This window comes from Hevea brasiliensis, chromosome 14 (genome assembly GCF_030052815.1).
Source record: "Hevea brasiliensis isolate MT/VB/25A 57/8 chromosome 14, ASM3005281v1, whole genome shotgun sequence".
Classification (NCBI taxonomy): domain Eukaryota; kingdom Viridiplantae; phylum Streptophyta; class Magnoliopsida; order Malpighiales; family Euphorbiaceae; genus Hevea; species Hevea brasiliensis.
The window spans coordinates 86,681,069-86,696,277 of record NC_079506.1 but is presented as its reverse complement, the minus strand read 5'-3'; the positions used below and the strand labels follow the sequence as shown (position 1 = coordinate 86,696,277).

Here is a 15,209-nt window from a genome sequence, read left to right as displayed (position 1 = left end):
CTAGTTTCTGCTTCATATATTGTGTGTAAATATGAGTCTATAGAGCTGTGCAATGAGCAGTTTTGAATTTTTGTGGGCTAATGCTGCTGAATTTCAGGAAAATGCGTAGAAGGTGAGAGCCGCCATCGCACGAGCGGATGTGCCTGACGAGGTGTCAGCACAGGATGAGGCGCCTGCCACGAGGAGGCGGGGTAGGAGGCCTAGAGCTGCTCAAGTAGAAGAGCAGCTACCCACAGTTCAGGAACAGTCTTTCATGGCACAGGGTCCCATGGACCCCATGGCAGCTACTCTAGCTGGGTTGCAGAGGACCATTGATATGATGGCGCAGTATATGGTCCACCCTCCACAGCAGCAGCAGTCCACCGCACCAAGAGGGGAACCTTACAAACAGATCATAAATTTTAAGAAGTTGGTGCCTGGTACTTATGATGTGTCAGACGATGCATATCGGTTTATGGATTCCCGCATGTGCAGAAATGTAATTACAGTTGACTGACAGGAGACTGATAGAGTGTGTGCAGCATGTCATGGGGCCTATGCCTAGACAATGGATGAATGACTACGTGTTACCCCGGATGGAGGGTTTGACATGGGCTCAGTTTGTAGAACTTTTCATCAATCGGTTTGTGCCAGAAAGCTTCAGAGATCAGAAACAGTGGGCCTTTGAGGCCCTAAGACAGAATGGCAGGTCTGTAGATGAATATGCTACAGAATTTCTGGAATTGAGCAGATATGCCCCTACAGCAGTAGCTACAGAAACTATAAAGGTGAAGAGGTTTCTAAAGGGGCTTGACAGGAGGTATGCGAACCTGGCCATGATGTCGGATCAGTCTTTTGATGTAGTGGTTGATCGAGCCAGACAGATTGAGATTAGCTATGCTGCGGATGACAGTGGAAGAGCAAAGAAAAACAGAGCAGAGGGTTCCTCAGGTGTCCCTTCCATGGGTACTCCGGACAGTGGTGGCCAGGGTAATTACAGAGGAAAGGGTAGGAGCAAGAGAAGTGGTTTCAGACACAGACCACGAGGATTCAGACCAGGGTACGGATCCAGCAGTGGTCACAGTTCGGGGTACAGCAGTTCTGGGTCTGGTTCAGGATCCTCCTTGGCACCTTGTGCACAGTGTGGAAGAGGACATTCAGGACCTTGTTTGATGGGATCAGGAGTATGCTTCAGGTGTGGCCAACCGGGTCACTTTGCTAGAGAATGCCCCATGTTCAGCGAGCCACAGATGGGGTCACAGGGTTCTGTTGCGAATGTTCCTCGACAGTTGTATCCGGGCGCTTCCAACATGGCAGGCAGTCAGTTCAGTGGCCAACAGGGCCGAGGACAAGGGGGACGTGGATTTGGAGGCAGATCAGGAGGTAGAAGTCGATGTCGGTTACGCCACTCGGGTAGGGGTCAAGCTGGTTTTCACCGACCCACCAGGATGCTCAAGCTTCAAATGCGTTGTGGCGGTGTATTCTTCCGTCATTCTTATGAGGCTCGTGTTTTGATAGATCCGGGTGCTACGCACTCATTTGTCTCCCCTGTATTTGCCATGAGGTTGGGTAGAAACCCTACAACTTTAGAGTGCCCTTTGTCAGTAGCTACCCCACTTAGTGACAACATAGATGTAGATATGATTTTTCTGGGTAGCCCAGTAGTAGTGGATGGAAAGATCCTCCCAGCAGACTTGGTTCCTCTACCAGTAATGGACTTTGATGTAATTTTGGGGATGGATTGGTTGGCAACTCACTATGCCACTTTAGACTGCAGGAACAAAAAGGTGTATTTCCACATACCTGGTGTGGAAGAGTTTAGCTTTGATGGTGACAGGAGCGTAGCTCCATATAACTTGGTGTCAGCAATTAGTGCCAGAAAAATGTTGAGGCGTGGATGCCAAGGGTATTTGGCATTGGTGAGAGATACATCTGTAGAAGGTGTCAGCATGGAAAATGTTCCTGTTGTCAGAGAATTCATGGATGTCTTCCCTGAGGAGCTTCCAGGGTTGCCACTAGGAAGGGAAATAGAGTTTTGCATTGATGTTGTGCCGGGTACAAACCCCATATCAATGCCACCTTACAGGATGGCACCAGCAGAATTGAAAGAGCTAAAGGAGCAGCTACAGGAGCTTTTGGACAAGGGTTTTATACGTCTGAGCACTTCACCCTGGGGTGCTCCTGTTCTATTTGTGAGAAAGAAGGATGGGTCATTGAGGTTGTGTATCGACTACAGACAACTGAACAAGGTGACTGTGAAGAACAAGTATCCACTTCCTCGGATCGATGATTTGTTTGATCAGCTCCAAGGAGCTAGATTTTTTTCCAAGATAGACCTGCGATCAGGCTACCATCAGTTGAGAATCAGGAACGAGGACGTGTCCAAAACGGCTTTCAGGACAAGATATGGTCATTATGAGTTCTTGGTGATGTCTTTTGGACTCACTAATGCACCAGCAGCCTTCATGGACTTGATGAACAGGGTGTTCAAGCCATTTTTGGACCGTTTTGTCATCGTATTCATAGATGACATTCTGGTATATTCTCGGACCGAGGAAGAACACGTGTGGCACTTGAGGATGGTGTTGCAGACGTTGAGGGAGCACCAGCTATATGCCAAATTTTCAAAATGTGAATTTTGGCTAGAAAGCATCTCATTCTTGGGACACGTGGTTTCTAGTGACGGCATTCAAGTGGATCCCAAGAAAATTGAAGTCAGAATCGATTGGCTTAGGCCTACAACGATCCGAGGTGCGAAGTTTTCGGGTTTAGGCGGCGCTACTATAGGCGTTTTGTACAAGATTTCTCCAGGATAGCGGCTCCCCTAACTAAGTTGACCAGGAAGAATGTTCCATTCATTTGGACAGACGACTGTGAGGTGGGTTTCCAGAAGCTTAAGGAGTGTCTAACTACTGCCCCTGTGTTGACACTACCTGTGAGTGGTGAAGGATACACTGTGTATTGTGACGCCTCCAGAGTTGGTCTAGGGTGTGTCTTGATGCAGAATGGAAAGGTAGTGGCTTATGCTTCAAGGCAGCTGAAGAGGCATGAGCAGAACTACCCCACCCATGATTTGGAAATGGCGGCTGTAATCTTTGCACTTAAAATCTGGAGACACTACCTGTATGGTGAAGTGTGCGAGATATACACCGACCACAAGAGTTTAAAGTACATCTTCCAACAGAGGGACTTAAACTTGAGACAGAGGAGATGGATGGAGCTTCTGAAAGACTATGATTGCACCATCCAGTACCACCCTGGGAAGGCCAATGTTGTAGCAGATGCCTTGAGCAGAAAATCTTCTGGCAGTTTGGCGCACATTTCAGTAGAGAAGAGACCGTTGATTCGGGAGGTACATGAGTTGAGGGATCAAGGTTTAATCCTAGATCTTTCAGATGAGGGGGCATTGTTGGCTCACTTTTCAGTGAGGCCAGACTTGAGGGACAGAGTTAGAGTTTCCCAGCACAGAGACCAACAATTGATGAAGATTATAGAGAGAGTACAGCAAGGTGAAGGTGGTGAGTTTGGATTTGCCAATGATGGCGCCCTAGTGCAAGGTTCTAGGATATGTGTGCCCGATGTGGACAATCTCAGGAATGAAATCATGCGAGAGGCACACTACACACTGTACAGTGTCCACCCAGGTTCCACCAAGATGTACCATGATGTGAAAGATAGCTATTGGTGGAATGGCATGAAGAGAGACATAGCAGACTTTGTGTCCAAGTGCTTGACTTGTCAGAAAGCGAAGTTTGAACACCAGAGACCGTCAGGGAAGCTGCAAGAGCTCCCTATCCCAGAATGGAAGTGGGAAATGATCACTATGGATTTTGTGACTGGGTTGCCTCGTACCACGCGAGGATATGATTCGATATGGGTAATTGTAGACCGCTTGACCAAATCAGCTCATTTCTTGCCTGTAAAGACTACATACTCTGTGGCACAGTATGCCCGGCTCTACATTCGAGAAATAGTCAGATTGCATGGAGTTCCGGCTTCCATAATATCTGACAGAGGGCCCTAGTTCACTTCTCGGTTTTGGAAAAAGTTGCAGGAGGCACTTGGCACGCAGTTGAACTTCAGTACGGCTTTCCACCCTCAGACAGACGGACAGTCCGAAAGGACAATCCAAACACTGGAAGACATGCTTCGCATGAGTGTCTTGGATTTTGGAGGTCAATGGGATGAGCAGCTAGCTTTGGTGGAGTTTGCCTACAACAACAGTTACCACTCCAGCATAGGGATGGCACCCTATGAGGCATTATATGGAAGAAAGTGTAGGTCTCCTCTGTGTTGGACAGAAATGGGGGAAGCGAAGGTGCATGATGTAGACCTGGTGCAGTACACTTCAGAGGTAGTTCCTTTAATCAGGAGCATCGAGGGCGGCTTTCAGATGATGTAAGAGTTATGCAGACCCTAGAAGGAGGGATGTGGAGTTTGCAGTGGGCGACTATGTATTCCTGAAGGTTTCTCCAATGAAGGGAGTCATGAGATTTGGAAAGAAGGGCAAGTTAGCACCTCGGTATATTGGACCTTTTGAGGTTACGGATAGAGTTGGAGCAGTTGCTTACCGGTTGGAGCTACCACCCAACCTTTCTCACGTTCATCCCGTGTTTCACATCTCCATGCTCAGGAAATACATTCCCGATCCTTCTCATGTCTCGCAATGGATGTGATAGAGCTAAAAGAGAACTTGACATTTGAGGAGCAACCTGTAGCCATAGTGGACTACCAAGTAAGACAGCTAAGATCCAAACAGATCCCTATGGTTAAGGTTTTGTGGAGGAGTCAGTCAGTGGAAGAGTGCACCTGGGAGTCAGAGCGGGACATGCGTAGCAAGTACCCTTACTTGTTCAATGTATAATCATGTGCTTTATTCTGCCTTGTGTAAAATTCGAGGACGAATTTTCTGTAAGGGGGGAAGAATGTAACACCCCAAAATTTTATTATTTATGAGTATTTTTGGTATTTCAATTTTATTTAAATTTTAGGAATTTTTTTGAGATTTTTTCGGATTTTAAAAATCGGGTTCGATTTTCCGAAAATATAAACTTTAATGATTTTTAAAAATTTATTTAAAGACCACGTGGCAAAACTAAAAATATATTTGGAGTCTACGTATTTTTCTGAGTTTTCTGGAATTTTTTCGGAATTTTTGGACCTCGTTTTCGGTCCCGAGGAAGAGTAAAAATTCAAAATTTTGTATTCTGAATCGAACCGGCCGAATCGAACCGGACCGGATCGGACCGACCGAATCGGACCGGCCCTCTTCTCCTTTCCTTTTTCTTTCCCCGCGCGCGTCGTCCCTCTCCCCTTCTCTCTCTCGTTTCTCTCTCCTCCCCGCCCCGGTACCGGCCGATACGCCAGCCCGGCCCAGCGGCGCCACCCGGCCAGCCGGCCGCGGCCGAGCGCGGAAAAAGCGCGCCTGCGGCGCCCTGGCCGCTCCGCTTCCTCGGCCAAATCCGGCCGATCCGCCACCGATTGGGCCGGGTCTTGTGTCCAAAATCATCTACTCGTGAGCTTTCCATAGACACCAAGAACGCCGAAATCCATCGAGCGGATTGTCCGATTTTTGCTCGGGAAGATTTTTGCCCATTTCGACTTTTGGGCTAGATTTCTCGGCCGTGAATCCACGAAAACCGAGGCCACCAAAGACGCTCCATTCGTCGAGGGCTTAGCGACATAAATTTCAAATTTTTCCGACACCGTTTTTCGGTGGGTCCCACGGAACTTCGCAGTGTATTCTCGAGCATTAAATGAGCTTAGAAAATTCTGAAAAATTTATGTACTAACCCCCGTGTTATGGGCTTCGTGTAGGTATCCTCGATTCGCGGAAAATTCGACAGTTGACCGGGTCTGCAAATTTCGGGCCAGACCCGTTACCGGAAAAGTCTCCGGATTGGACCGAAGTTTTGGCTAGCCCCCCATTGTCAGACGTTCCGAGCGCGTTCCCGAAGTCGGAATCGGCAAAGGTAAACCCGAACCTTGTTTTTACGTAATTTTCTAGTGCTTAAATAGGATTAAAAATCCATAAAATATTCGTGGTAGCTTAGAAAATTACGATTCTTTTTGCAATAGCTTAGTAATATTGCTAAGGACCGCGGGGCAAAGTTTTATAATTTTTAGAGCTTGTTTGGGCAGTTTTTGCAAAAATGATCAATAATAAGGACTAAATTAAAATTTTGCATATTGTGATGGATGACTGATTTGATGGGCGGGAGGGGTGTGATATGATTGAGCTGATATATGGATTGTGAGTATAGAAGTGTGTTTTGAACCCTTTTGCGAGTTGGGTAGGTCCTAGGTATAGGGAGACTCGCCGGATTTTCGCACGACTTAGGGCGTAATTGGTCTTTTCTTTGTTTGTATTGAGTCGATTGTATTAAATAAATGTAATATGATTGTCGGTGAGCCGATGACCTTCTTCCTCCGCCCAGCCGCCACAGTAATTTGTCATCCAGTTTGTGAGTAAAATATTAATTTTAATTGTAATTTCGATATTATTATATGTTCAGCATGCCCATGCATCACTTATATGCATATATTTATTTAGTTAAACTCTAGGCACGATTTATGTTGCATTCATAACTGTTAATATGCCATGGATGTTGTTGTGGTAATTTGGAGCAGTGTGCGTGCGTTGGCGTGCGTGTGATGTGGTGTGGACTATGGATAGGACGGGGTAGTCACGGCTTGAGTAATTCGCTGGGACCCGTTCCTTCGAGGGGTAGTCACGGCTTGAGTAATTCGCTGGGACCCTCGATTTGGTTATTAAGTGGAAGTCCGAGCTTGAGTAATTCGCTGGCACCAGGTTGGATTTAAGAGAGCTGTATAGGGTATCAGCTCCCATATGTTATGATTGATACTACAGGGTGTGTGAGTGCTCCAAATTACCTTTTTGATGTTATGAGGTGAAAATGTTGTTGATGTTGCATTTCACTCTACATGGTGCATTAGTTCTAGATAGTTATAGAGATTATGGTTAAAATTGATATTTTACTCTCTGAGTCGAACGCTCACTCCTGTTCAATATTTTTTTTCAGGCTACAGGAGGATTTTATTTCGGTTAACCTGCTTTTCTCCCTCGCAGGTCAATTATTACTGTTTGTATAAACTTGTTAAATCTTAGAATTTCCGCATGTGTTAGAAATGTTATTTGATTTGGGTCTGTAAACTAAATTATTATTTTGGGACCTGTAAACTTAATATGCTATGCATGTTTGATGGATTGGATGAGGGAGCTGAGCTCCCATTTATTATTATGTTGATGAGTATGTGGAGGGTGAGCAGAGCTCCCCAATTGACTATATATTGTGTTTACAGGTCGGGTGAGTCGAAAACTCCCCGTTGGTAAGTCCATTTTATGGCCGGACTCTGTCCATTTGTTTTCTTGATATTGGGCCCAAATGGGCCTTAGAGTTGGGTTAATGAACAGTTAGGCTTACTACGGGCCTCGGGGGCTTTAAGCTGGCCCAGGTCCTAGTGCCGGTCCGGCCCATAGGTTGGGTCGTGACACTTTCTGTCCAGTACACTCTCTGTCTGCACCCCAAGTCTCTAGACATCACTTACATATCTTGCATTGACTCTTTGGTCAGTGAAGCAGGGCATACATATCATAGGAATCCCTTCACATATACTCTCCAATGTGGAATTCCACCCATTGTGTGTCCAGAATGCACTAACAGCTTGATGAGCTAACACTTGTAATTGAGGAGCCCATTTCACCATGTGTCCTCTCTCTTTTAAATGCTCTAGCAACCCATTAGGCAGACGTTCGAGCCATTCCTTGCCTCGGACTAATCCGGGTAGAAGCACCCACAAGAATGGTTGCTTGCTGTTAGCTAGCCCCCAAGCTATCTCCAAAAACTCAGCTTCAGTTATTGCAGCAATACTACCAAAACTCACATATATTACTGGTCTTGGTGCTTGTTTATGTAGCCAAGATATGCAACTTTGATCTTGGGCTAACAAGCTACTTGACAAGGCAGGAGAGCACTTGTGAAATGGTCCTGTTGGGAATATTGGGATGTGAAATTCATGACGAAGGGTGTATAATGCAGATTGCTCAAGTTCTTCAAAAGGTGTTCCAAATGAATCCTGAAGATGCCTTGGTTTCACTAACCATGTTGACCACTAATTGCTAGAGTGATTCTGGGTGGCATGTGTTGATCACTGGAAGGTCCTTCACTTTCAATAGTGGAAACTCTACCACTGGCTCTTCTAATTGAGATTCTGATCAAAACAAAAATGACAAGCCTTACATATGGTAGGAGAAGTGTTAAAAGCAAATATATAAACATTAGCTATATATACCAATCAAGTGATCATCAGAAAGACCATATTTACCTTGAATAGGAAGGTACCCTTTTTTCCTTAGAAATGGGAAGACAGAAAAAATAAGAAAATGAAGCCCCACCAGTCCTCAACACAATCCTTGGAAGCCTAAGGCTATTGGAAACAGATTGTGTGAAGTGAAAGACAGCATCTGAGATCAAGCAAGAAACAGGTTCCTCAGAAACATCAGATAACAATCTTGACAAGCAATCTTGAAATGGGCCAACACATTTAATGTTAAGAAGTGAAAGTAGAGCTAAGACATCCGTTGTTGAGGCCTCAGTCTCTGTCAAGTTTTCTTTAATGAAATGGAAGATGAAGTGGGGATATTTTGAAGAGTCTGGAGAGTTGAAGGTGGTGTGGATTATAGTGATAGAGAAGACTTTGGAGTGGAGAATGTTTGCTAGTTGAATCATAGGGTTAATGTGGCCTTGCAATGGCAATGGGAAAAGAACCAATCTCCTTCCCTTCCTTTGCTTCATTTGCATTCTGCTTGATTAGGTTCTCCCCTTCCCTGAGCTTCTGAGCTTTCATTGTGTAGAATAATAGTACTGCTACTGCGATGCCTCGACATGAGCATTATACAATTTCTTGAACTTGTGAATCTCACGTGCTCATGTGTGCAAATATTTGTCAATTTATTTGCAGTATAGAAGGCTAAAATCCCTTTAGATTTTGCATATATTTTTAAAGACCTATTACTTGGTATGTTTGATCTATAACGTGTTTGATGAAATGCTCCTACTTCACTCATTCATTTAGATGTGTTATCTTTTAATGGAAGATTAATACATGTTAATGAAGTTGATAGTAAAGATGTTTTCATGTTGTTGGAGCAAGATACCCAGCCTCTTGTTGGCAAAATTAAGGATCTTATGAGTAGGGACTGCCAAGTGTGCTCATAGAGTCTAATAGTTGTGTGGATTGGTTAGCTCATCTTGGGGCAATGCAGCCTGTGGGTCTGCATATGTTAATGGTGCCTCCTCCTGGTTTAAATAAACATTCTTTTGCAAGATACCTGTAGGGTTTCCTACCCCAGGCTCTGCGTGGTGTAGTCGTGTTGTTGGCTCTTCCCCTTCTTGCCAATATATATATATATATATTCATTGCAATGTCCTGTCGTATAAATTTAAAATGACTTAAAAAATTAATTAGAGTGGATTTGATGATTCAAATTAAATTTGAGTATGGTCTGATTTAGATTATTCCAGACTAAAAGTTTTGATCCTATTTTTTATGCAAACATATCGTATGAGTTTCGAATTTGATATCAAATTGAAGGATATCCCTTGATTTTGATTTCAATTTATTTCAATTCGATTTACTTAATTTGATTTAATTTTATTTAATTTGATAAGTCATAATTTTTTAAAATTTTTTATTTTTTCTGAAGTGAAAATTTTAATTTTGATTCCACCCTGGATCAAACCAATCAAAATTGACTAAATATAAAATATTTTTTTAATTAATTTTAATCGATTCCGATGTTATTTTGACCAGGCTAGTTTTGATATAATTCCAGTCCAAACTCATACTGGTCCCATGTCTCACTTAAATAATTCAACTCAAAATAATTATTAATTTATAAAATAAATAAATAAAGAAAATTAAGCTCAAATTTTCGACCACATGCACTTAAAAAAAAGTTTTAAAAAATTATTTAAATTCAGTTCTTTATAAATTTTAGATGTAATATATATATAATAAAATTTATATATAAAATAAATAAAATTTATATTTATATTTATATTTTTAAATAATTATAAGTCAGACCTAAAAAAGTTTATTTTGGCTTTTTAATTCTAGAATTTTCATATTCACTCCCTCATTTTACAAGCCCAGTGCGCAAGTGACCTTCAGGTTTCATCACGCTGCTGACCCACCAGTGGAGCCCATGGGGCATGGGCTCATATTCTCCCTGCGATACACCGTACACGTGTACGTCGCTTTTCTCCAATTTCTTCCACATTCCAGAGAGCTCTTCGGTCCCTTTCTTCATGAAAACTCAAGAACTCACCATATAGTACAGAACCTTCAAGATCCATCACAACACAGTCAAGAATCCACCCTATAAATACCTCCTTCCTTTATCCATTCAAATCGCAGAGCTAACCCATTTCAAGCTAAGAAATACCATAAGTATTCACCGAGTAATCTTGTTCTTCTTCCAATTCACATCTCAAAACCAAGAAAAGAAAAATGTCTCTTATTCCAAGCAGCTTCTTCGGTGGCCGGAGAACCAACATCTTCGATCCCTTCTCTCTCGACGTCTGGGATCCTTTCCACGACTTCCCATTCCCAAGCACAGCTGTATCAGCTCCTCGCTCTGAGTTGGCAAGCGAAACTTCGGCTTTTGCCAACACACGCATGGACTGGAAGGAGACCCCTGAGGCTCACGTTTTCAAGGCTGATCTTCCAGGATTAAAGAAAGAGGAAGTGAAGGTGGAGATAGAAGAAGGCAGGGTTTTGCAGATAAGTGGAGAGAGAAGCAAAGAGAAGGAAGAGAAGAACGACAAGTGGCATAGAGTTGAGAGATCAAGTGGGAGATTTTTGAGGAGGTTCAGGCTGCCAGAGAATGCGAAAGTTGATCAGGTTAAGGCAAGCATGGAGAATGGAGTCTTGACAGTGACTGTGCCCAAAGAGGAGGTCAAGCAACCAGATGTCAAGGCCATTGAGATCTCCGGTTGAGTGAAATGCTACGCAAACTCGATCTTTGGTGTGTTATACAGTTTGCCGAATAAATAAGTAGATGTGTGTAATCTGCAATGTAATGGGGTTTTATGGGCTTGTTTGAATGGAGTTCAGCTTTTAATGTACTACTACACAAGTTTTCTTTGTTAATAAAGATTTAAGCTTCTGGTTTTCTATTTTCTATGGTTTTCTACTATATAGAGATTACCAGTTATGTCTGTTTGTCCACGCAAAGTGGAGCCGGAAAACAATAGCATACCTTATTGTCAGGCTAGGAGGTGCCTCCGTGATCAATCCGTTGACTTCACTCCCTAATTTTGTAATCATGCCCCTTGGAAAAAAACAAAATGGCGCTGTGAGAATTTCTGGGCTCAGTATGTGCTCGAAAGCTTGGAGCCTGTCTCTGCTCAAAACGAAAACTGAGCCCGCTTGCGGCCAGGGCCGGTTTCCAGGCTTCCAGTTCCTGATCGATATTGGCCCAATTAATGTTCTAAGCAATCGTGGAGCATAATCATGTACAGCCCAATGTTCCGAACAATTATTTTCTAATTTTCTGTTGAGTTACATATGCCAACATTATTAATTACTCAAAAAAAGAGAAGGAAGGCGCATGATTACTAGAAAGCATGCTGACCAGAATGGTGAGCATCATGGCAGGCATAATTGAGGAGCATAGTGTAGAATAATATTATTTAATCTGAAAACTAGCCCTCTATTTTTTTTTTTAATGATAAATTTGTACTATTTTAACAACATGTGATCATTTGGCTTGCTTCACATACATGCACAATAGAAACAAAATAATAATCAAACTGAGGCATGTTTCAAGATTCATAAATGCACCCAAAACCATTAATCACTTTCCTATTTTATTAACAAAAATGGATGATAATCATTTAGTAGCAATATTATAATTTATTCATTTTTCTTCAGATATGAAATAATGATCTCATTTAGATAGCACACTATCGAGACTTTAATTTACTCTAATTTAATTGAATGATTAATGTTAAATTAAATCATTAAAGTTAAAAATAAATGTTTTATATTAAAAAATAATAATTTTTATCTTAAAAATTAATTTTAATTAGTTTATTTTCACATTAAAATTAAATTTCAAATGATCAAACTAACTCAAATGGTTAATTTCAAGTTGAATAATTTAGGTTGTTAGGTTCTGACGAATCATTTAATCTTTATAAATTTTATATGAATTGAAATGAATTACCAATTAAGATAAAATAGAAAATTGTAACCTCTAAATTTATGCTATATATATTTTACAAAATTTTGAAATTGACTAAATATTTTCTATTTAGATTAATATATGCAAAAAGTATTTTTTATAAAAATTATTTTTTAAAAAATTATTTTTCATTATTCGGTAATAATATTAAATTAATAATAAGTTTTTATGTCTTACATGGATAAGTATTTTTATATTTTTAATACAATTATTAAAATTTTAAAAAAAAATTATTTTTTTAAATAACTTAATTTTTTTTAATTAGAAAATATTTTCTATTAATTTATTTTTAAATTATTTCAATTACTAAAAGATATGAAATTTCACAAAACAAACAGAACTTAAGTTTAAGAGAATTCAATTAAAGAATAAGGGGACCAACAGCTACAAGGAAGAAATGAATGTAACGTGCAATTGCACAAAGTACAACATGTGAATTTCAGTTCATTGATTAGAAGATCATAACAACAACAACCTAAAATCAAGATTGATGCAGCAGAACAACAATAAAAACTTGGAAGAAAGAATCTCTGCAACCATCATTCATGAGGTCATGACTGTTTTAAAGAATTTTGAGAGCACCCATGTGCTGCCATTAATTAATTCTTGATTAATTGGTAATTAATTAATTTTTCTTGCTTAATTAGAACCCCAATTTCATGTAATACATAGACAGAAAGATTTCACTTCCTTAGATAATAAATAAAGGCTTCCTCTCTTACTAAATAAACCAATGAAAATGTAGCTGACTTCACATTTTAATTGGAACCCATTAATTATTTAACAACCATCTACCTACTCTCACTAATTTTATTTATTTATTTATTTTTCTAAATTCATACTTGTTCATGAAGTGATAACCACTAAGGTTTTTCTAATTGTAATTAGTCTTGCAATAATTGAAGATGAGAGCGCACTGCATGACATGTTCAATTGATTTGATGAAGAAATCTCTAGCTTTTTCTATCATTATTAAATGTAAAAAAAATATTAAAATATATATTTTTTTCATTATTGAGTTAATTATCTGATAATTAAGTGTCATTTTTATTTTTCTTAAAAAAAATCATAAAACATAATCTAAATCTAAAATACGAAATTTTATAATTTACTTATACAAAATATATTAGCAATTATTTTAATTTAAATGATCTAATCGTATTGCATATAACATTTAAGTTAGTCAATAAAAAATACACTTCACTCGATGAAAATCTACCATTGTTTGATTCGAAGGTCTTTCATAATGCAATTAAGTTTCGAATATCAAATAATTTCATGCACATTTATAGAAATTTTGTATTTAAAAATCTCTTTATAAAAAGGATGTAAATTAATTAGTAGAATTTTAATTAAGAATGATAACAAAAATTGTGAATATTTTTTTTTAAATCACTTAGTATCTAAAATCTATTGGCCTGATTAATTCGAATTCACGCCGGGTAGGCCTATAAAGAAAGACACAACACTCCCTCCTAAGTTTTAAAAACTCATACTTAAGATAAAATGAATCTTTATCATTCCTTCTTATCCCTTGGGGGGTAAAATTATGAACATTTTTTAATTGTTTGCTTGTGTAAGTTTAATGTTATTGAAATCCTTAGCAAATAAGAAATCAAAATTAGGCCTCGTGATAAAGCCTGCCTCAGTTTGAGAAATAGGACAAAGATTTTTAGTTTGCGCGCCAAATCCCAACAGTCTCTCTGTTGTTTGCTTGTGGAAAATATCAACCTTCATCCATTAATAAAAAAAAAAAAAATTTTATATATAAATGCAAAATATAAAAAATTAATTCATTTAAACTATTTAATTAATGCGTATTTTTGCTAAAATTAAATCTATAAAATTAATTTTTTTAAAAATAAATAATATTTTTAGTATTAAAAAAAAAGGGGAAATTGTTTTATTTTCATGCGATGGAATGATGGATGCCAACTCAGCTCACATGCAGAGGATGTGTAAGAAAGCGTGCATGAGTTTGTCTTTTGAAGGTTTGGTCTTTGCTTTGGCAGGATGTATTTGTTTGAAACTCTCATAATACTTTTTACGTAATAAAGTAATAACTTTTATGATAAATTTGAATTTTAATTTTGATTTAATATATTTTAATCATAATTTTTCAGAATTATTTTCTAAAAACATTAAAAAATATTGATTTAAATATAATTTTAATTTTTTCAGTCTCCAATAATAATCTCAAATGAATCCTTAATTTTACTTTTTTTCTTTTTTTTAATGAAAAAAGATAATATTATGCTTTTAAATCTTAAACACCATTTTATATTTTTTTAACACAAAATAATAATTTACATATTAAAATAAATGATAAAATATTATATTTTTTAAATAAAGTTAAAGTTGAGTGTTCATCTTATAATTTATTAAAAAAATTTAAAAAAATAAAACCCAATTAAAGGCATTACCAAATTTAACTAAGGAACCATTCATTATAAATATAAATATAAATATATAAAATTTATATATTTAATAAATAAATTTTAAAAAAATAACTATTTTTATCCTGTCACACCACCACCACCGGCAGCAGTGCTGCCACTTTCAACTTTCTTGAATAAAGCAAAGCAACATTAGTGTTTTTCACTTTTCTCTATTTTTTTTTTATAATAATATTGATAAAAGATAATAATTCATACCACTTAACAGATATAATAGCATGTTTAATTTAAGATATGTTTGATTCAGCTTCTATAATCTTATCAACCATTAAATATTTATCATATTATTAGTGATTAAAATTAATAATATAAATTTAAAAGTTTATTAATTAAAAGTTATATTTATCAAACATATTAAATTTAAATATTTTATAAAATTATTAAATTTTTAAATATGAATTATTAATAAAAATAATTTTTATAAAAATTATTAATTAAAGTGTATAAATTTAAATAAATAAATATTTTCAGATAATAATAATGAAATTTAAAATATATTCATA

The 15,209-nt window shown here is 38.3% G+C and overlaps 1 protein-coding gene and 1 pseudogene across 1 annotated transcript; one reads left to right on the top strand and one right to left on the bottom strand.

Moving 5' to 3' along the window:
- Positions 1 to 7,038: 7,038 nt before the first annotated feature.
- Positions 7,039 to 8,801, bottom strand: LOC110661232 (UDP-glycosyltransferase 76B1-like; annotated as a pseudogene).
- A 1,536-nt stretch (positions 8,802 to 10,337) lies between these two features.
- Positions 10,338 to 11,180, top strand: LOC110661274 (17.3 kDa class I heat shock protein). Its single transcript, XM_021819868.2, has one exon. The coding sequence runs from the start codon at positions 10,513 to 10,515 to the stop codon at positions 10,999 to 11,001; it is 489 nt and encodes a 162-aa protein (XP_021675560.1). The 5' UTR covers positions 10,338 to 10,512; the 3' UTR covers positions 11,002 to 11,180.
- Positions 11,181 to 15,209: the final 4,029 nt, after the last annotated feature.

Bases quoted from the DNA above. Each gene is read 5' to 3' on its own strand.
- LOC110661274 (XM_021819868.2), top strand. From the start codon at position 10,513: ATGTCTCTTATTCCAAGCAGCTTCTTCGGTGGCCGGAGAACCAACATC.